The sequence below is a fragment of the Rhineura floridana genome, chromosome 2 (assembly GCF_030035675.1).
Source record: "Rhineura floridana isolate rRhiFlo1 chromosome 2, rRhiFlo1.hap2, whole genome shotgun sequence".
NCBI classification, from domain to species: Eukaryota; Metazoa; Chordata; class Lepidosauria; order Squamata; family Rhineuridae; genus Rhineura; species Rhineura floridana.
Window position 1 is genome coordinate 51,691,068 of NC_084481.1, and position 21,851 is coordinate 51,712,918.

General features: G+C 42.7%; 1 protein-coding gene and 1 long non-coding RNA gene across 5 annotated transcripts in view; both read left to right on the plus strand.

Moving 5' to 3' along the window:
• Window positions 1-75: 75 nt before the first annotated feature.
• Window positions 76-14,626, plus strand: LOC133376466 (uncharacterized). Of its 2 annotated transcripts, none has more exons than XR_009760491.1 (3): window positions 76-421; window positions 1,309-1,440; window positions 13,803-14,626. It is a non-coding gene; the product is annotated as an uncharacterized LOC133376466 (long non-coding RNA). The 2 variants fall into 2 exon arrangements; XR_009760490.1 differs by lacking the exon at window positions 13,803-14,626 and adding an exon at window positions 5,210-5,289.
• A 4,317-nt stretch (window positions 14,627-18,943) lies between these two features.
• IFIH1 (interferon induced with helicase C domain 1) overlaps window positions 18,944-21,851 on the plus strand; it is a 38,717-nt gene continuing 35,809 nt past the window's right edge. Inside the window, exons 1-2 of one of the 3 annotated variants that reach the window (XM_061608632.1) lie at window positions 18,944-20,040; window positions 20,894-21,047. In XM_061608632.1, coding sequence (XP_061464616.1) covers window positions 19,579-20,040; window positions 20,894-21,047 — 616 coding nt within the window. In that variant the 5' untranslated portion in view covers window positions 18,944-19,578. The remainder of the gene's footprint in view (window positions 20,041-20,893; window positions 21,048-21,851) is intronic. The other 2 variants (XM_061608634.1, XM_061608633.1) reach the window with 2 other exon arrangements.

Here is a 21,851-nt window from a genome sequence, read left to right on the forward strand (position 1 = left end):
AGACGAGAAAGTGAGAGAGTAACTCATCTCACTGCTTTGATGCAGCACTTCTGGGTGTACTTTGTAGGTCACATTTTTTGTCTCAAATGGTCGATGCTCATAGAAATGACTTAGCTGAGATTTAACGGCAAAGAATTCACTTAGAAATAAAAGGTAGTGATAAAGACTTAGCTTACAATAACTTTCAAACAGGCCTGGTGATTTGCTTTTATTCTGTCTCTGAAACTCTTCTAACAGTCGACTCGGATATTATAACTTTGCCTTTTGGGATAAACATCTTTAAGCTCTGGTGCTGAGGATTTTACGGAAGTTCTTGCGACTGTAAGCAATTGTAACTGAGAAGTCATTACGTTTTAGCCAGGCTGGAGGTAACAGGGCCTCTCCTGAGACTTCGCAACGCCGTTAAAAACTGAAAAGAAAGGTTGGATTGGGGAATGATAGGGCTATCTTCTTGAATGTTTTATGATTTGCTTTTCTTGTTGTGTGAAGGGAAATTTTGCTTTGTTTGTTTGGGGCATGTTTTGTCTGTTGTTTTGGGAAGGGGGTTGTCTGCTTGTTTGATTTGGTGCTTATTGTCTGTTTTGAGTGTGTTGTGCTTCTTTTTTTCAGAGAGGTGCCTCTTTTACCTGTGTTTTGCTTGTTTCAGGGTGGGTGTTCTGTCTTTTGGGGAGGGGTAAGGGGTGTTCCTGAGCATCACCAATTTTTATATGAAGTTGGTATTTTGTGGTGCCCCCAATAGTTTCTAAGAGTTCCGTACGTGTACCCAGGCCCAAAAAAGTTTAGGGACCAAGTTTTATAATTTTGTAATCTTCCCAGAGGATTCTTTCTTGATAGCAATACGGAAATATTTTAGATAAATAAACAGTATGGCCAAATGGCTATGATATACAACAGATGCAGTATGTGGCAATTCAATGTAAAGAAACAGAGTATGCCTTCTGTTTCAAACTGTTTTCTGTGTCTGTGTCGCATGCAAATTTTCATTACAGTGATGCAAATCAGTTTGCTAAAATTCATACAACTAAGATGTCTTTAATTGGGGTGTTATGACTTCTACATTTCTTATGGGGGGCTTGGTTGATAGATAATTATTTACAATAACTCTCTAACAAAGGATTTAAGGACTATTACCTTTAATTGTAAAATACAACATCACAGATACAGGTCCTACTGTAACACATCACAGTGTATGCTTGTTATCAAGACAGAGCTCCCAGAACAATAATATCGATATTTCACATTCAGTCATTTTGCAGACAATATCCATGTGTCTAAATCTTGTTTTCCTTTCTTCTCTTGAAAATGCAGTTTGCTAGAAACTTACAGTGCCTTGCACCTCACCCAGTTTTTGCCACTGAGTAACTGTTTGCTGCCAAGACAGGAAGGGTGGAAGAAGTGGATTCCAAACCAAGGGAAACATCCAATGTTTGTACACAACAGGTCAGCATAGGAAAGAAATCTGTGATCGGAGCAGGCCTAGCATTGCAAAAATTGGATTCACCAGTGAAAGAATTGTAGCATCCTGTCTTGTGGCGAAGATAATGTCAGCCTCAGCCATCACCAGCAGTGAAGGAGTCCCAGCAGGTAGCATGGTGGTGATATTCGAATCAGCTGGTGCAGCAGGACTTTCATTGGCCATGAAATTATAGTGTGATAGGTGGGCCAGCCAGTGCTGGAATAGCCATTGGTATCTCCAAGAAGGAAGTCCTACATGACACTTAAGGTTTATGGCCCTGTTCCAGATTCCATCTTATGGTGGCTCTATTTATTTATTTATTTAAAGGCATTATTTCTAACTTGCTTAATATATCAAAATATATAAGTAATATACAAAAATATATCAGCAGAGCTGGCAGAGAAAGGTCAGTTGCCTGTCCTGGATGGGGTTGCTCTCCCTCTGAAGGAGAGGAGTGGGCAATGCAGTGCTTGCAGGGCTGTTGGGGGCAGGGTTGGTGGTCGTGGCCCTGTGCCCTCGCCTTGTGCTGTGAACAGGGCTAAAGATTTTGCCGCGTGTTTTGTTTTCTTTGTTGCTAGGCAGGGGTAGCTTGAGATTCCTTATCCACACTATGATCTGACTTTAACTGGCCTCAGGATGGGACTCTTGAGGGGGTGGGTCAGGGAGCTCTATGGACAAAGGCCCCATAGCTCCTCCACTGTTGGTTCACTCAGGTCGCCTGGACTGTAAGGGAGTAGGCCACAAGTAAGGTGGATGCAGCTGCCAAGGTCTATGATGTACTTGAATGATGGTGATGAGGCACTCAGTTGGGTGTGTGTGAAGAAATAGGGCCTGTTGCAGTGCTACCTAACAGGGCTGGCTTAGTGGGTTAAAATAGCAGGAGGGTGGATTGATCACATGGGTTGTGAGAAGGGAAGCTAAAAGGGCTGGCTGACCCATGCAGGAACTATATCATTGGTCCATACAGCACTTCTGCTCAGGTATACCTTGATATGGAGACATGCACGCATCCCACAGTACCCTAGATTCAAACCTGGGACCTGCTGCATGTAAAATGTCATCATCGTTTGTTTGTTTCTTTCTTTCCATAGTTAAAACATGCTCAAGGTGGCTCACAACATCAAAGGGTTACAGTCACAAGATGTAACATGGTGTAAAAAGTCATTGACAGTGAGCTAATTAAACCATCTTATCTTAATAAATATACAATAAAATGAAACAATCCTCTGCTAACTCATAATAAAATCTAACAATAAAAATACAAGAATATAATCAATAGGCTGACAGGCCTATGCAGTTGTTTAAAAGTTTTCTTGAGTAGCCAGTCATTTTAACGATTGTTTTGTATTGCTTTTGAAGTTTTTTTTTATGTTGCTGTACACAGCCCTGATCTTTTGTGAGGGCGATATATAAATACTTTTATAAATAAAGGCATCTCCAAAACTGAATCTTGACCCTAGCAGCAACCCCTATTACCCCACTCTGATGCTGTCTAAGCATACTGAGCAGCAGAAGCCGCCTTTGTAGCTAGACTCAGTTTGCCCTCCAGGCTGGGTGGAAATGAAGTCATGCGGAGCAGGTCTTGCAGGATTCATAGGAAGATGGTCTCTGGCACATTCAGCGGCAGCCTTTGTAGCTGGAATCAGCCAAGGCCCTGCCCTCTCAGGCCTGGTGGAAATAGTGTGTCTGCAGTAAATATTCATATTGATTTTAATTGTATTTTAATGCTTTTTATTTCTTATACTGCATTTTATTGTGTTACAATTTGAATTCTATAGAAGACAAAGTGTGACACAAAAAATACAATATAAGAAATAAAATAGCAATAAAAATACAATTAAAAATCATACAGCATCATAACTTACAATCTTTACAGGGAACTGAAACCATGGCTGTTTTTCATGTTATATGGTGGTACTTTATTATATGCAAACCTTCCTCAACAGCAGTCTGCAGCATCCATGGCAATTTGGGATGCCTGAATAAAATGCTATATAGATTACTTTTGGTTATGTCCCCATGGCACAAAATTATATACATATAATTGGTTGTTGTCATCACCTTGTTTTGTTTATTTTTGGGGTGTTTTGTTTGCGCTTTGTATATTCATAAAAGCGTGAATGGCCAGGCATGCAAAAGGCAAGAGGAGTCAAATTTGCCCTTTCTTCATGGTAGGGAACAAGCTTCCATCTACTGCTTCCCAACCCCATGCCTGTACAGAGAATCATTGGCGGTTGCAGCTAACAGCTCCCTTTGGTTGACAAAATAGCCTTTTCCTCCCTGCATTGGGTCTTGAACCATTGTCCCAAGAGGTATTCGGTCTCTGCACTTCCCCTGCCCAGGGAACTGTGTGGGTGTTGTGTTGTCAGGGCTTTCCCCCCTGTGTGTTGTGCTCCAAAATAGTGCTTGTGAAGTGCGTAAGTAGATGTCTTCAATATTAAACTGGGGTGGGGGAGTCTGTGGCCCTCCAGATGTTGCAGGAATCCCAACTCTCATCAGCCAGTCTGGCCAGTGATCAAGGATGATGGTAGTTAGATTCCAGCAATATCTGAAGGGTCCCCACCCCTGCTTTAAACGTTGGCTGATAATTTTTCTATGCTGCCAGGCCTACACAGATAATTGTTTAAAAAATCTGAAATAGCTAGTGATCTGTCATTTTAATTATTTTATTTGTGTATATAATAGTTGTAAACTGATTTGATATTTTGTATGAAATTTGTATTATAAATTTATTTATAAATTATACAAGTATTTTTTATAAATAAATAAACAAGGGACATCAGATGCCTGCCCTGGAGGATACAAGAGGATTACCCGGTGTGGGGAAATTGCAGCCTGAGCCACTGGGCTGAGTGTTTCTTCTTGGCTACAGCTCATGGTTAGTGAGGAAAGAGTTATCCTATGAGCCTGGGTTCGGATGACACACAGCCAAACCTCGGCTTAGCTCAGCATGGGAGCAAAAAGGACTGGGGTGAGCAAAGTGGTTCCCCTCCAGAGCCTGTACATTGTGCCATCCCAGTTAGCCATGGTTTAGTTTACCATGTTTTACAGACTACTGTGAGAAAGGATTACTTCATGTAAACATTTCATTTCACATTATGAAATGAAACCATTATGAAACATTCATTTCACAAAACCAAGCAAACATGATTGTTGCAGTGCTGATAACGTTTCTATATTTTATGCTGTCCCAGCTGGCTGAGGAAAAACTTCTAACCATTACGTAAACATAGTATATTATGGCCCTAAGTTTTGTTACATGGAATGTTGGAGGTTTAAACAATCCTAACAAGTGAAAACAGGTGCTTACTTATTAAGGAAGTCTCACTGAACCTGGTGGGCTAAATTGATTTAGAATTGGGCTGCAAAATGCTTAAACAGTTGCTAGGTCAACTAGCCTTTAAGGCTGCTGACAGACCAATCTTTGTAAAAGTGACTGCTTGCTAAAAGAGACAATTGGTGGAAATTCCTTTATTGGCAGATGTTAACTATCCCTTGTTTCCTAAATGGGCAGTTTAGTTGCAAAAAGGGGGAGACTCAGACCACTGCTCTGTGTGAGCAACAGTCATGTTGGGGTTTGAACATCCAGAAAGAAAGCTGAGAGAGTCTGAGATCTAAAAACTGAGGCAGAATTTTCAGCAGGGGTAGCTCATGTGGTACTTATCATGTTCTCTAGTAATGAGGAACAAGTCAGAGGAGTTGAATAAGAAATAGTTTATTTAATAACTGTGCAATATGTCTTCTCTTCTTCAGCTACTTTCTCACTGGCCTGAAGCCCACTTCCTGCTTGGGCCTAAGCTCTTAAACTAGACATGGGAAGTGCCCTTAAAGGTATAGTCACATTATTCTTACAGCACCCTCCCAAGTACAGCCTACAACTTCCATCATCCCTGACCATTTATCATGCTGGCTGAGACTGATAGAAGCAGTAGTAAAAAACAAAAACAAAACACAACATTCTGGAGGGTACCACATTGGTTGTTCTATGGTCTTCAGTGAGCAAGTGAGTAGGCCGCAACAGCTGTTTTCTGGGAATCTGATGTACAGTTAGTAGTCCAACAACATCTAGAGGGCCACAAGTTCCCCATCCCTGCCTCTAGAGTGTCTTAACAACCCAGGGAACTGGGATGAATAAGTAACAATATATTGCCTACTTCTGAATGTGTAAGCATAGACAATACACCATTTGTCAAGATACAAATGCTTGCCCTAAAAGTATTTTGGGCCTGTAACATTGGAGAGGATTGAAAAAACCAGCAAGAGGTGTGGAAAGGGGGTTTCTTGTGACGCAGAGATGTTTGCCTGTTTCTGTGCTCCCCCCCTCCCTCGTGGATCAGGGCTTCCTGCTATAGGGTTGCCAGGTCAGAAGCATCCCAAAACCTGAGATTTCAGGGACGGGCCTGAGTGATGTTACAGAGACGGGCCTGAGTGATGTCACAGAGGTGGGCCCGAGTGAAGTCATTAAGCATGATACATTAAGCATCAATCACAGTTGCTTGGAGCATACAGTTAAAAAAAATCTGATTGGAAATTAAGAATAGAAATCTTAGCTAAAAGATGGAGCCTGGGTAGGGAACATTTAATCTAGCGTGCTTGCTTTCGGCAAGAAGGGTTTAAGTGCCGCCAGGCCAGTCACCAGAAAGCCACTGTAGGAAGAAAGGAACCTAGTGTTGTGGAGATGTTAGATAACAGCATTCAGGAGTAAAGATGGATGCCCCTGAAGGCTGCAAGTCTAAACACACTACTAAGGGACTAAGCCCCATAGAACTCAATAGGACTTACTTCTGAGTAGACATAGTTTGGATTGTACTGTTGGTAAACTTTGACTAGGGATCCTCTGCAAAGACATACATATCCAAGCAGAGTTTCCCTTATCTTTTAACGTGGCTGCTCCAAACTTCTTTACAGATTTGACCCGTCACTTCAGAAAGAGGTCTGAGAATTGAATAAGAGTAAGAAGATTCTCTACCCTTTCTGTCTCCCCTGTGGGCTGCTATAAACTCACTTTGTCACCCAACCCAATTCTAGTGAGTAATAATTGACACCTTCTACCTTCACAGGCATCAGCTTGGGAACAACAACTACAGCCACACTTTCAAATATGTGGATTCTCTTTTACCACTATTGGGCAAGAAACAAACTGCCATGCAACCAACAAGGTGCATCACCAGTGTATTTTAGGGGGTTGAGCTGAGCACATGCAACCACTGCTGTTGCTTCTATGGATATAAGGGAGTGAGGTTAAAGGTAAATGAAATGCAAACAGAAAATGAAAAACAAAAGACAGTAATGCTTTCCTAAATGCAATACCATACCAACCACAACAAGATTCCTACGAATAAGGCAGACAACTTAGCATCCCACAACCAGTCAGGATTCATAACCGAAAACCAAAACTAAAAAAATCCTGGCAGCCAGTCAGTTGATGCAGAATGCTGCAGCCTGATTGCTGACATGAGTGAGACCCTATAAGCACATAATACCTCTGTTCTGAAATCTGCATTGGTTGCTGATTTGCTACCAGGCCAAGTTCATGCTTTCCATGTTATGGGTGCCACATAGGGTTGCCAGGCTCGGGGCCTGAGAATGATTCTGTATCTTTAAGAGAAGAGATAATTCAGCCAAGTGCAGGTTATCTTGCAACACTCTAATGGGAAAAACCACAAGGTGAAATTCTCCCTTCCCCCTGCACAACTGTTAAAAGATACAGAAGACTTCTTGGAGGCTAGGCCTAGCAACCAAGAGGTCTTCTGTATCTTTAAAAGTTGTGCAGGGGAAGGGAGAATTTCACCTTGTGGTTTTTTCCATTACAGTGTTGCAAGGAAACCTGCACTTGGCTGAATTATCTCTTCTCTTAAAGATACAGAATCATACTCGGGCCCTGAGCCTGGCAACCCTAGCTGCCACATAGTACTTGTTTTGCTCTTGTAAGAAATCAGTCCTGTAAAGTGGCAGCATTTTGGATACTCTGTTCATAGGGTTTTTGTGGTAAGAGGTATTCAGAAGTGGTTTACCATTGCCTTCCTCTGACTTTGGACACATATCATACTTTGGACACATAATGAGAAGACATGATTCATTAGAAAAGACAATAATGCTGGGAAAAACAGAAGGGAGTAGAAAAAGAGGAAGACCAAACAAGAGATGGATTGATTCCATAAAGGAAGCCACAGACCTGAACTTACAAGATCTGAACAGGGTGTTGTATCTGGCGCAAGCAGGTGCCCAGGATGCAGAACAGAATAGTGACAGGCTAGATTCCAGTTGACGCAATGAGCCAGACAAGTAATAAGTTTTAAGAGTCACTTTACTGACAATAGAATATATCACAAGCTCTCTCTCTGTACAAACTCCTCGACCCCCACACTCTGCAAGTGTCTGCTGGCCCTCTATATAGATAAGGCCAGCTGCCCGAGCCTAGGTTGCATAGCAACGTGTCCTTGAAGATGGCTCGAGCTCTGCCAACTTTCGCTTCTAATCCACGTAGCTCACTTGTGGAAATTTAACCTCTGCTTCCTCGGTTTAATAGCCAACAATCCCCCACCTTAAATTTCCACATTCTGCCAGTTACATTTCTTTTCCATTTACATGTGTTACATTTCATATTTACATTTGCATCATCTGGTTTTACAGCCATTACATTTCATTAGAATCTTAGCATCATTTTTATTACATACATTTATTACAGCAATTATTTATTACTCTTCATGATTTCCATCATCCCACTTTTTCCAGTTACTGAAGTCTATATGTTTAATGGAATTTATTTTAAATCTAACAGGTGGAATACCTTTGGTTGTTCTCTCTGATCTGCGTGGTTGTATTTCTGCCTTAGTGTCTGTGTCTGTGTCAGGCGATTCCTCTGTTTCTCTCTCAGAGCTAGAACTTGATTCACTACTGCTGCCTGTTTCTTCTTGTTTTATTGGTACTGTGTCTGCCTGTTCTTGTTCATTACTAACTTCACTGTTTCCCAACTCCACATATGTTTTCTCTTCCCAATCCTGCTCTATTGCTTGCACGCTTCTGCTTAACACCACGGACCTTTGTTTTGGCATCCAAATTCTGTAATACGTGTTTTCAAATCCCAGCATGTACCCTTTGTCTGCTCTCCTTTGCAGCTTCCCTGTCCTTTTATTTTTGGGAACATGTACCCAGCATTCTGCTCCAAACCTAATCAAATGTTTTAATCTGGGTTTTCTGTCATACAATTTCTGATAAGGAGACATTCCAGTGGCCTTATGGAATATTCTGTTTTGAATGTAAGCTGAATACAGAACACACTCTCCCCAAGAAACCTTGTGTTAAAGAGGAGTCACACAGCATTGATCTTATTGAGTCCTGAAGCAACCTGTTCCAGCGTTCAGCTAACCCGTTCTGATGAGGACTATAAGGGGCTGTTAACTCCTGTTTTATCCCTCTTTTATCCAAGTATTCAGTAAAAGAGTGTCCTGAGAACTCTCCTCCTTGATCTGATCTTATTCTCTGTATTTTGACACCAAACTGCACTTCAATTTTTGTAACAAATCTTTTCAGTTTCTCTGCAGCTTCACTTTTAGCTTTTAGTAAATAAACAGTGCAGAATTTTGAAAAATCATCAACTATTGTCAGGAAATATCTTGCACCCCCCTGAGTAGGTTGAAATGGCCCCACTAAATCCACGTGTATTAACTGATAAGATGCATCAGTACTAGGCATGGCTTCTTTGTTCTTTGCAGCCACAACTGCCTTAGTTTGTTTACACACATGGCAGTCTACATATTTACCACAGTTTCTCAATGTAATATCATTACTGTTCTCAGTTGTTTTCACCACATTTTCATATCCTATATGGCCTAGTTTTCTGTGCCATAAATGTACACAATCATTATGGGGTTTCTCATTAGCACACATGAGTACATGATTTGTTTGTTTCAAGTATAAGAAGAACAATGAGTTCCTCACTATTCCTTTCATGAATATTTTTCCTCCTCTCATTACATGCACTGAACCCCTTTTGAACATTACTGTGAACCCCATTTCATTGAGTTTCGACACAGCCATAATGTTACATTCGATATCAGGAACAAACAGCACATCTGTCATAATGGTATTGAAACCTGCTAATTTCACTGTACCCCTACTTTTGATCAGTTTCTTAGTCCCATCAGCCATTATTACATGATCCTCTACGTCACAAAATGTATGAAACATGGATCTATCTTTGATTATACTATTTGTTGCCCCACTGTCAATTGCCCATAATTCTTTACAGTTATTTCCCTGCTCATTGTTAATACATTGCTTATTCTTACTAGCATAGATCACCTGTACACATGGTTTTCTTCCTCTTCTTCTTGCTTCACAATTCCTTTGAAGATGTTGCTTGGAACCACAAAAATAACATGCCTTTTGTCCATACAGTCTCTCTTGTGCTGCTTTGTTGTTCTGCTTTTCCACGTTGTGTTTAGACTCAGTCTTTTCCTGCTTTGCCATTTCTTGCCTTCTTTGAAATTCTTGTAAAAGTTTGCCTTCTATATAATCCATATTGAGATTGGCATCGTCCATTGCTTCCAAAGAGCTCACCAGACTATCATAACTTGAATCTAGTGAAGCTAATGTGATATACACTTTTTGCGTTTGAGAATGTTCAATTTCACGTTCTGACAACTCAGTAAACAGTCTGTTTATTTCCAACAAATGCTCTGACATGGTTGTATCTCCAGATAAGCGCATCTGATACAATCTTCTGGCAAGATATATTTTAGAACTGGCAGTCTTTTTCACATGAATATTTCTTAAAGTTTCCCAGGTTTCCTTTGCTGTTACTGCATCACGCACGTGCAGTAATTGAGAATCATCAATAGCAAGAACAATTAACGCCTTTGCCCTCTCATCCAGCCTTCTCCAATCTGCTGGAATAGGCACCCCGGCGGGTGGGTCTTCTGCGATAGCTTTCCACAGGTCTTCTTTCACTAGAAAAGCCTGCATTCTCTGTTTCCAAGTGCCATAATTTTTCCCTGTCAGCCTTCCCAAGGGAATCCCGGCCAATAACATAACAGACATACTTTCACTTTTCACAGTTCACCGCCTTTGTAATTAGAGCTTCTCACCTCTGTCCTTCGGTTAGTTTTTTTTTCTTTCCCACGGCTCTCTCACAGCTTTCAGCTCAGCTTTCGGTTTCTCCGTCTCTCTGCTGTTTTTCTCGCTGGTCTGCAATCCTGGCTTTTCTCTGCCGCTTTTCTGCAATCCTCCGCTCCAGGTAATCCTCAGCACCAGGTAATCCTCAGCACCAGGTAACCATCAGCACCAGGTAACCATCCTCTGCTACCACTTGTTGGATGTTGTATCTGGCGCAAGCAGGTGCCCAGGATGCAGAACAGAATAGTGACAGGCTAGATTCCAGTTGACGCAATGAGCCAGACAAGTAATAAGTTTTAAGAGTCACTTTACTGACAATAGAATATATCACAAGCTCTCTCTCTGTACAAACTCCTCGACCCCCACACTCTGCAAGTGTCTGCTGGCCCTCTATATAGATAAGGCCAGCTGCCCGAGCCTAGGTTGCATAGCAACGTGTCCTTGAAGATGGCTCGAGCTCTGCCAACTTTCACTTCTAATCCACGTAGCTCACTTGTGGAAATTTAACCTCTGCTTCCTCGGTTTAATAGCCATTAATGTTCATGACAGATGCTATTGGAGGCCACTGATTCATAGGGTCGCCATAATTCGAAATCAACTTGAAGGCACATAACAACAACAAAGTGGCAGCACATACGCTTTGGAACTTCTTGCCTATTGACATTAGGCAGACACCTCTTTTCAGCACCTGCTAAAATCATTTTTGTTTAGGCAAGCCTATCCAGGCATGTAGAAGCTATTGTGTTTTTAAATCTGTTTTTAACTCATTGTTGGTTTTATTATTTTGAATGTTTTTAAATACATATCTTTAACTGGTTTTGCCAAGAATTTTATTGTTTTAATTCTTTCTGTAAACCGCTTTGAGATTTTTTTACAATAAAGCAGTATATAACTGTAAATAAAATACATAAATAAATTTTGGAGTCACTGTGGCCCTTGAGTCTCTTCCCACTTTTAGGAACAAAGGAATCTGCCTTATACCGACTCAGGCCATTTGGTACCACATAGCTCAGTACTGATGACATGGACTAGCATTGGCTCTCCAGGATTCCAGGCAATAGTCTTTTCCAGAAATTGAATTCTGGACCTTTCCATGCAAAGCATATGCCCAACCAATGAGCTACAACCCTTTCCCTGTTTAAAAAAGTATCTCTTAAAATTGTTCTTTTCAATTCACTCTTGAATGCACATCGTACCTAGGGCAGATCCACACCATTTATTTAAAGCACATTCAACACCCATTTGAAGCACATGAATCCTACCACAGAATCATGGGAACTGCAGTTAGTTAAGAGTGGTGAGAACTCTAACTGTGAGGGGGAAACGACACTTCCCAGGATTCTTTAGGGGAGATCATGCACTTTAAATGTGAGTTGGATGTGCTTTAAATGTATTGTGTGGATCCACTTCATAAATTTTGCTGGCATGTAAATTGTTTTAATTAATTTTTCAAAATGGAAATGAGCTATAAAGTGTAGTGGGTGACCATGGGCTACTCACTATCTCTCAACCTATCTGCCCGTCAGGATGAAAACAATGGAGAACCATGATGACCCCAAGGAAGAAGGGCATACTTAAAATATAGAGGAAGTATTGTACAACCATAGTGTGAAATCGGATACTTATTGGGACACAGTATGAAGAAATATTTATATAAGCATGACTATCAAATATGTTTATTATTTACACAACCTGTAAAGATATTTATAGTGCAATCCTATGTTTGTTTACTCAGAAGCAAGTCCCATCGTGGGGCTTACTCAACCAGGGAAAACTGCAGCCTCAAGTGATAAGGAACGTGTTCTTTTAACAAGCCTTTTAAGTTAAGACCGTATCCCAATCTGTGCCTGTGTTGGAATTGCTTTTTAATATGTTTTTAAACCATTTCTTTAAAAAATGTTTTTAAAGCTTTAAAAAATGTTTTTAAAGATATTTTGTTTTAATATATTTTAAAGTCTGTTTTTATGATTTTTAAAGTTTTTTATTGCTTTTATTTGCCGCCCTGGGCTCCTACTGGAAGGAAGGGTGGGATATAAATCAAATAATAAATTTGCTTTAAACAAATTTAGCAACACACACACACACAGCAACAACCATGTCTACTCAAAAGTAAGTCCTAATGAATTCAATGGGGTTTATTCCAGGTACATGGGATTAGCATTGCTTTACTCCCAGAAAAACAAGTATTGGATTAAATAATTTCATATTGCTAAGGTTTTCAAAGCACTGGCCTCTTCAACAGCCCAGGGTCTGACTCTTGCACACAAGCGAAGCTCTTCAGAATTATCCGGGGGCTATTACACACTGGTCCCAAGGACATGGTAGAACCATCTGAGGCCTGCTGTAATGAATTTGCTAGGCACTTCCAGGATAAAATCTTTAGCATCTGCCAGGACTTAGACTCCAGTGTTACAGCAGGTGAATCAAGCGGGGTATCCAGAGCACAGCCTTGTCCCAATTTCTTGGATGAGTTTCAGTTGGTACAGCTTGAGGATGTTGACAAGGTGCTTGGACAGGTTCGTGCAACCACTCCTGTGCTGGATCCTTGCCCTTCTTGGCTAATAAAAGCTAGCATAGATGGAACAGCCAGCGGGCCAGGGAAGTGATTAATGCCTCTTTGCGAGAGGGGGTGGTCCCTGGCTGCCTGAAAGAGGCAGTAGTGAGACCACTCCTGAAGAGACCCTCCCTGGACCCAGAAAATCTTAACTATAGGTCGGTAGCAAATGTTCCGTTCCTGGGCAAGGTCCTTGAACGAGTGGTGGCAGGCCAGCTCCAGACACTCTTGGATGATACCGATTATCTGGATCAATTTGTCGGATTTCAGGCCTGGTTTTGGCATGAAAATAGCCTGGTTGCCCTGTATGATGACCTCTGTCGGGAGAGAGACAGGGAGAGTGTGACTCTGTCAATTCTCCTTGATTGCTCAGCGGCTTTCGATACCATTGACCATGGTATCCTTCTGGGAAGACTGGCTGAGTTGGGAGTGGGAGGTACTGCATGGTGGTGGTTCCGCTCCTACTTTGCGGGTGGGCTCCAGAAGGTGCTGCTTGGGGAACATTGCTCGGCACCCTGGACTCTCCAGTATGGGGTTTACAGGGGTCAGTTCTGTCCCCCATGCTGTTCAACATCTACATGAAACCATTGGGTGCGGTCATCCGGAGCTTTGAAGTGCTTTGCCATCAGTATGCTGATGACACGCAGCTCTATTTCTCCTTTTCATCTTCTTCAGGTGAGGCTGTCAATGTGCTGAACCAGTGCCTGGCTGCGACAATGGACTGGATGAGGACTAATAAACTGAGGCTCAATCCAGACAAGACTGAGATGCTGCTAGTGGGTGGTTCTTCTGACCAGATGGTGGATGTCCAACCTGTCCTGGATGGGGTTGCACTCCCCCTGAAGGAGCAGGTTTGTAGCTTGGGGGTTCTCCTAGAACCATCTCTGTCACTTGAGGCTCAGGTAGCCTTCTACCAACTTTGGTTGGTGGCCCAGCTACACCCCTATCTGGACAGGGATAACCTGGCTTCAGTGGTCCATGCTCTGGTAACCTCCAAGTTAGATTACTGCAATGCGCTCTATGTGGGGCTGCCTTTGAAGACAGTTCGGAAGCTGCAGCTTGTGCAAAATGCAGCGGCCAGATTGGTAACAGGGACCAGACAGTTTGAACATATAAAACCAATTCTGGCCCCCTTGCATTGGCTGCCTGTATGTTTCCGAGCTCAGGGTGCTGGTTTTAACCTATAAAGCCTTACACGGCTTAGGACCACAATACCTGATGAAACGCCTCTCCCAATATGAACCCACCCGTACACTATGCTCAACATCCAAGGCCCTCCTCTGGGTGCCTACTCCAAGGGAAGCTGGGAGTCTGGCAACAAGGGAGAGGGCCTTCTCTGTGGTGGCCCCCAAATTATGGAATGATCTTTCTGACGAGGTATGCCTGGCACCAACACTGTTATCTTTTCGGGAGCAGGTGAAGACTTTCCTCTTCTCCCAGGCATTTTAGCATGTGTTTTTAAATTGTTTTTTTTTTAATTAAATTGTGTTTTTAAATTGTTTTTTGTGTTTTAAAATTTGTATATTTGTTTTTAATGTTTTTAATTGCTCTAAACCGTCCAGAGAGCTTCGGCTATGGGGCAGTATATAAATGAAAAAAAAAAAAAGAGGAAAAAAAACTTTAAGCCATATTCTTACTTACTCAAACTGAGAATCTCAAAACCACCATTTTTTGACGTTGCAATTAAGTCTAGGTACTGCCTGGGTCAACAAATCACAACCCTGGCTTCACTTATTGGCTACAATCTTGAAAGGGCGGAGTTAGAGCTAGGAGCTCCTATAACAGACCTGTTAAACAGCATTAACAGTTGTGGGGGGGCTGACGTTTTGGTGTATATCTCGGGAACCAGGCCACCTAGAAACTTTTTTTTAAAAAAATTGAAGCTGAGAGTCCGGAGATTAAGGCCAGTCTCCCGGAGACCTGGAGGGGACCCCCAAAAGCCAGAGCATCCGTCCAAAAACCAGATACCTGGTAACCCTACTGCTGAAGGAGGTGATTGAGGAGGTCTTTTGGGGGGGGGGAGGAAATGAAAAGAGGCTAAGGACTAATCTGATTCTCCTCCCTGCAACAATCCTCTGAATCCTCCTTCAAAAGAAAGCCAACATAATTTCCTATGATTAAGTAGTTTTTAAATAACAATAATTATAATTTGTTATTTACATATACAATAAGCGTATTTGTTTCACACTACATACAAGTATTTGGGACATTCACTGACTGAAGGTGGTACTTTGTAGGGAATGGCTACAACTCAAGGGAAGACTACATGCTTTGCATGCAATAGGTTCCAGCATCTCCAGATAGGGCTCAGAATATCCAGTCTGAAATCCCAACATTAGTGAGCTGCTGCCACTCAGTGTTGACAATACTGAGCTAGATGGACCGAGAATCTTACTCAGTATAAGGCAGCTACCTATGTTCTTGTGCAAAGATGACACAAAGCACAGGCCTCAACTAGAAGGCTACAACAGGAGAAGCCAATGTGCCCTCTGGAAGTTGTTCAACCCCCATCAGCCCCAGCTAGCATGGCCAGTGGTGAGGGATGATGGGAGTTGTAGTCCAGCAACATCTGGAGGGCACCATGTTAGCTTCCTCTGGGCTAGAGAGTGGTACTAGTTTCCACCTCGCTTTTCCAGTGTGGCACAGTGGTTAGAGTGTTGGACTACGACCTGGGAGACCAGGGTTCAAATCTCCACATAGCCATGAAGCTCGCTGGGTGACCTTGGGCCAGTAACTGCCTCTCAGCCTCAGAGGAAGGCAATGGTATGCCGCTTACCATGAAAACCCTATTCATACGGTCGCCATAAGTCAGAATCAACTTGAAGGCAGTCCATTTCAATTTTTTTCTCCCTTAAACAAACAATAAGCCACACTTCTGCAGAATGTTTCCTCGCTGCCTTTGGCATATTTGATTGTTGACACTGACTCACTGAACCCCACAACTCCAGGGTCTGACTTGCCCTTGAGGAAGTGAAGGAGTGCCAGTCACTTGTATTTTTCTCACTTTAGAAATGATGCCTCCCTTCTTGCCATGAATCAAAACCCTAAGACAGCCCACTTAAATAAAATCACCCTCTGCACTTGAATAAAAAGCAGGGATTTATTTATTTACTAAACTTATATCCTGCCCTTCTTCCCAAAAGGAACACTCTTACTCCCAGCATATTTACTCCAAATACATCTCTATTTATTTATTTTATTTCATTCTTACATTTACAGTGCCTTGCAAAAGTAAGCAGACCCCTGACCAGTGCTCTCATATTACTGAATTATAAATGGCACATTGTAATTTTGTTCTGTATATTTTATTTTGAAACACTGAAGCTGAAAATCAATTATTGTAAGGTGACATTGATTTTATGTTGGGAAATGTTTGTAAGAAACATAAAAAACTGAAACATGTTGCTTGCATAAGTATTCAACCCCCACACATTAATATTTGGTAGAGCCACCTTTCACTGCAATAACAGCTTTAAGTCTTAAGTATGTACCAGCTTTGCACACAGTGTCAGACGGATAGTTGCCAATTCTTCTTGGCAGACTTGCTACAGGTCATTCAGGTTGGTTGGACATCGCTTGTGGACCACAATTTTTGAAGAGCGCCACAGATTCTCAATGGGAATGAGATCAGTACTTTGACTGGGCTGCTGTAGGACATTCACCTTTTTGTTCTTGAGCCACTCCAATGTTGCTTTTGCCTTGTGCTTGTGATCATTTTCTTGCTGAAAAGTGAATTTCCTCCCAAGCTTGATTTTTAGTGAAGTGAATCAGGTTCTCTTGCAATATTTCCCTGTATTTTGCTCCATTCTTCCTTCGATTTTAACAAGATGCCCAGTCCCTGCTGATGAGAAGCATCCCCACAGCATGATGTTGCCACCACCCTACTTCACTGTAGGGATGGTGTGTCTTGAGGCATGGGCAGTGTTAGGTTTGTGCCACACATAGTGCTTTGAGTTTTGGCCAGAAAGCTCTATCTTGGTTTCATCTGAGCACAAAACCTTTTCCCACATAGCAGCTGGGACACTCTCATGCTTTCTGGCAGACTCCCAATGTGCCTTCAGATTGTACTTTTTGAGTAATGGCTTCTTTCTTGCCCTCTTCCCATACAGGCCAGTGTTATGCAGAGCTCTTGATATGGTTGACTGGTGCACCGTTACTCCACTCCCAGTCCCTGTAGCTCCTTCAAAGTTATTGTTGGCCCCGCTGTGGCTTCTCTCACAAGTCTCCTTCTTGTTCGAGCACTGAGTTTTGCCTTTTCTTGGCAGTGCCTGGGTGGTGTGATGCAGCTTCCACTTCCTGATTATTGATCCAACTGTGCTCACTGGGATATCCAAACACTTGGATATTAGTTGGTACCCTTTTCCTAATCTATGCATTTGGTTTACATTATCTCTCACTTCTGTAGAATGTTCTTTGGTCTTCATTTTCCTTCAGATCCACAGCCTGACCAATGATCCTTCCAACAGTGGGTTTTTTATCCTGACAATGTGACAGCAACTTTAATGGTTCACAGGTGGAGGCCAATGTTAAGGTAACTGTGTCCTCAATAGGGCAATTTGTCATTTGTGTAAACTGGGAGCTTCCACAGTACAGGGGTTGAATACTTATACAAGCAACATGTTTCAGTTTTTTATGTTTCTTACAAACATTTTCCAACATAAAACCAATGTCACCTTGCAATAATTGATTTTGAGTTTAAGTGTTTCAAAATAAAATATCATACAGAACGAAATTACCCTGTACCATTTATAATTCAGTAATATGAGAGTGCATTGGTCAGGGGTCTGATTACTTTTGCAAGGCACTGTATATCCCACCTTTCCTCCAAGGAGCTCAAAATGGTGTTCATGGTTCTCCCCTCCCCATTTTATCCTCACAACAACCCTGTAAGGTAAGTTAGGTTGAGACAGGCAGTGAAACTTCATGGCTTCATTCAATGGGATTTACTTCCAAGTAAGTGTACACATGGTCCATGCCACTGTGAATGAATACATCATGAAGACTAGGTCTACCTCCACACTGTTGTTGTTTTGTGGGTGGGATTTAACTGCATACCGGCAAATTAGTGTTGCACAATTAAAGTGGAGTTGGTACCCTACACAAAACTGCTGCTCCACCCTAAAAATCAGACTTTTTGCAGTAAGAAAAGTGGTGGGAAAATGAATTGGAAAATGTGAGATGACAACTGCTTGACACGGCATTGGTTGCTTCCAGATAACCTGTTCAGCGATTTAAAAACACAAACCAACTTTTATTGTTGTTGGAAAGCACAGAAAACAGAACAAAAATATAAGCACATGAGAAGGAATACATAAAAAGAGCAATACCATTACAATTAAAACAACAAACCCCAATATGAAGCTGTGGAAAAGTTATCGTGTTACATCTGGAATATTTCAAAGAAAAACCAAATTATCAACCAGTATGACCTGTCTAGCAATTGATGCTTCTTTTTGGTTTGTTTGCAAGTTGGTTAAACGATATTGTGCCAAGCAGATGTTATCTCACATTTTCCAATCCTGTCACTTTCTTTATTGCAAAAAATCCAAGTGGGCGTGCTGCGCAAGAGCTCCAGATCGACTTTAATTGTGCAACTTGAACTAGCCAGTATGCAACTGAAACCCACCTGAATATAGGAACTGTCTGGAAGCACCCATTGTTTAACTTGCCCTCAAACTCAGAATGAATACTCAGAATGAATGCTCAGCAAAGAATGCTCAACAAAGAGGTCAGCTGTAAGTGACCAAAGGGCCTTGAAGCCAAACTCGCTGCAGCAGAGAGGGAAACCTGAGGCCCTCTAATTATTGTTGGACACCCAATGCCCATCATGCTTTGCCACCGGCGATCTTGGCGGGGAGGGGCGTGATGGGAGTTCGAGTCGCACAACAGTCCCCATTCGTTTATTGCAGCGTTCTTACAAAGGATTGCGCGGGTTTTTCCAAGGTGAAGGAAGAAAACAGAAAGCGTCAAGACGGATCCTGCAACTTAGGTCCTTTGTTTCGTGAGAACATGCGAAACCGAAACCTGCTTGTAAGGAAAAGCCACCCCATTGCCTCCCGTGACATAAGCTGACTTAGCAACGCTTTGGGTTGGGAAACCGAACGCCAGGCGAGAATAGAAACTGAAACTGCTGTCTTATAAGAGCCCGGAGAACTCGCCTAGGCAGTGTGACGACCAAGCGGAGTAAACAGAAGCGATACCCGGCGTCGCTCCGGCGTCCTGCAGAAGGAAACTTCAAGAACAGTATTTTTAAAATACTGCGGTCGGCCTTCCCCACGGCCAGAGAACGAAGGAATAGTCGGCGGGACAGCCCTCCGGAGTGAAGCGGTGTCCACCGACGATCCCACCGAGCGATTCCCGTAACAGAGCGGCGGCCCGACAAGCGTTCCTTTAGCAGCGGTGCCTGAAGACTCCCACCCCCGACGGCAGGAATCGCCCCGCTCGCAGCAGAATGGAAGCCCCGGCGACATGGCCCTCCCGCGACGAGACCATCCTCTACCTGATTTGTTGCTTCAGGAGTCGGATCAGGAGCAACATCCAGGTGATCCCAGTCCTGGACTTCATGCCCTCCCTGAGCTACGAGGAGAAGGACGCCATCCGAGCCACGGCGAATGGCAAGGGGGACGTCGAAGCCGCGGAATTGCTCCTGCGCGCCCTGGAGAACCATCCCTGCCGCCCTCCGGGCTTGTGCCAGGAATTCTGCGAGGCGCTGGCGAGGAGCGGCTTCGAAGCCGCCAGCTACGTTGATCCCAGCATGTGCCAGTTGCCTTCGCCTTCCCTGGAGGCGGTTAATGACACGGGCAAGTTCTTGGTGGACTTGTTCTTTCCCCACCTCGTGGAGAAGCTGAGGGCCATGCAGTTGGCGGAAAAGTGCCTACAGAATAACCTTTTCGTGGCCGAGGACGTGGAGCGGGTAGGTAACCCTGTGTTAACTAAAATCTCATCCACTTACCTCCTCCTCCTTCCGCCCCCGACAAAAAGGGGCATTTGGGTGTGTGTGTATAGTATCCGTATAAAGGGTTAGGCTTAGAGGCCTGTTCACACCTTACGATCCAATAGTGTGTCGTTTCAAACATTCGGGGCGAACTTTTCTATTCCGCAGAATCCAGTGGTAATATATATTTTGACTGTACCACTCGACGCTGCTGCTGGTGAGGTTTGATCGTTTAGGGTTTTTTTTTTTTTTAAATTTGAACATCTGGGAAATCAGCATTTCACGGACAAGGATTCAAGGCAGCCATTCTCCTGACGAGTCATTGTTTTCACGTGGAGGGATTCTTCCTCCCTCTTCATAGACCATTCAGTCTGCCCCCATCTTCACCATGAAGTAGTACAATCCAGGAAAAGTTTTACAATTTGATTCATTGACTGTATTAAAACACCTACTCAATGCCACAGATAGCTTGAACAGTGGGTGTGACAAGTTCCTTTCCCAGGAGAAACTAGTACCTGCAAGGATCCGTACAAGTCGAAGTTTTGCTGTTGTCCACATTAAAAAAAATCTTACTGGTCCGTTTTTCATGAATGTTTAGACAAGTGTGGTGCCCTTCAGATGATACAGACTACAACTCCCATCAGCCCAGCCAGTGATGGGGCCAAGTTGTGGAAGGCTGGTCTGTTCACCCACCTGATATTTTACCCATGAAAATATTTTTAATCCAGTATTTTGACTGCAGAGAAATAAAGTAACATTGTTTTCTGTATTGTGAAACATCTTACAGAAATCTCAGTTTGAGTCTTCCCATTTCCCTTTTTCTTTTAACCAGATCAGAGCTGAATTTGCTAAAGGGAATAGAGCAGCAGTGAGGGAATTGCTGTGCAGAGTAATGCAGAAGAAACAATGGTTCTCGCTATTTCTGAAGGCGCTGTGCGAAGCTGGGCACAGCGATGCTGCAAATTATCTAATTGGACAGGAAAATGGTAAGAAAACGATTTGGCAAAGTGGTAATTCTTAGACTAATGTTTGTACATCAAGAGCCTACAGTTGCACTGGGAAAACAGAAATACACTGGGGACTGTGTATGTGTAAAATTCTGACAGGAAAGGGTTACAATCCAATGCACACTTACCTGGTGATTCCTGTTGAAATCAGTGAAGGTTAATTCTGAGATGTGCGTATAAGTGTGCTGTAAAACAGCACTACATCCACACCATGGGTCGGGAACCTTTGGCCTCCAGATGTTGCTGAACTACAGCTTCCATCACCCTCAGCAAATGTAGTCAGTGGCCAGGGACAATGGGCATTGTAGTTCAACGACATCTGGAGGGCTAAAGGTTCCCCACACTTAATCCATGCCATACATTAAAGCACTCTTACACCACTTTAACAAACATGGCTTCTTGCAAAGAATGCTGGTAACTGTAGCTTATTAAGGGTGCTGAGAGTTGTTAGATTCCTCACAGAGCTACAATTCCCAGCACCCTTAACAGACTACAGTAGATTTTTGTCTGATGCAGCAGGGTTTTTCTTACGTTCTTAAGACCAGTTGTGCAGAGAATAGCCAAGTGCCACATGTGAATCACTGTGTGTCTGTGACTCCCATTAATGTGGAGTATTCACACAATGAGGGGCATCCAGAGAAGCCAAGAAAGAGGCCAGGATGCCATTCTCACAATTCAGAAGTCATAAGTAGAGATGTGAAAGCCTGGGGAAAAAACAAACATTCAGGAAAAAAAGTTTCTTTGTTTTCTCCAATTTTTCAGAAAAAAACCCAAAAGTGCCAG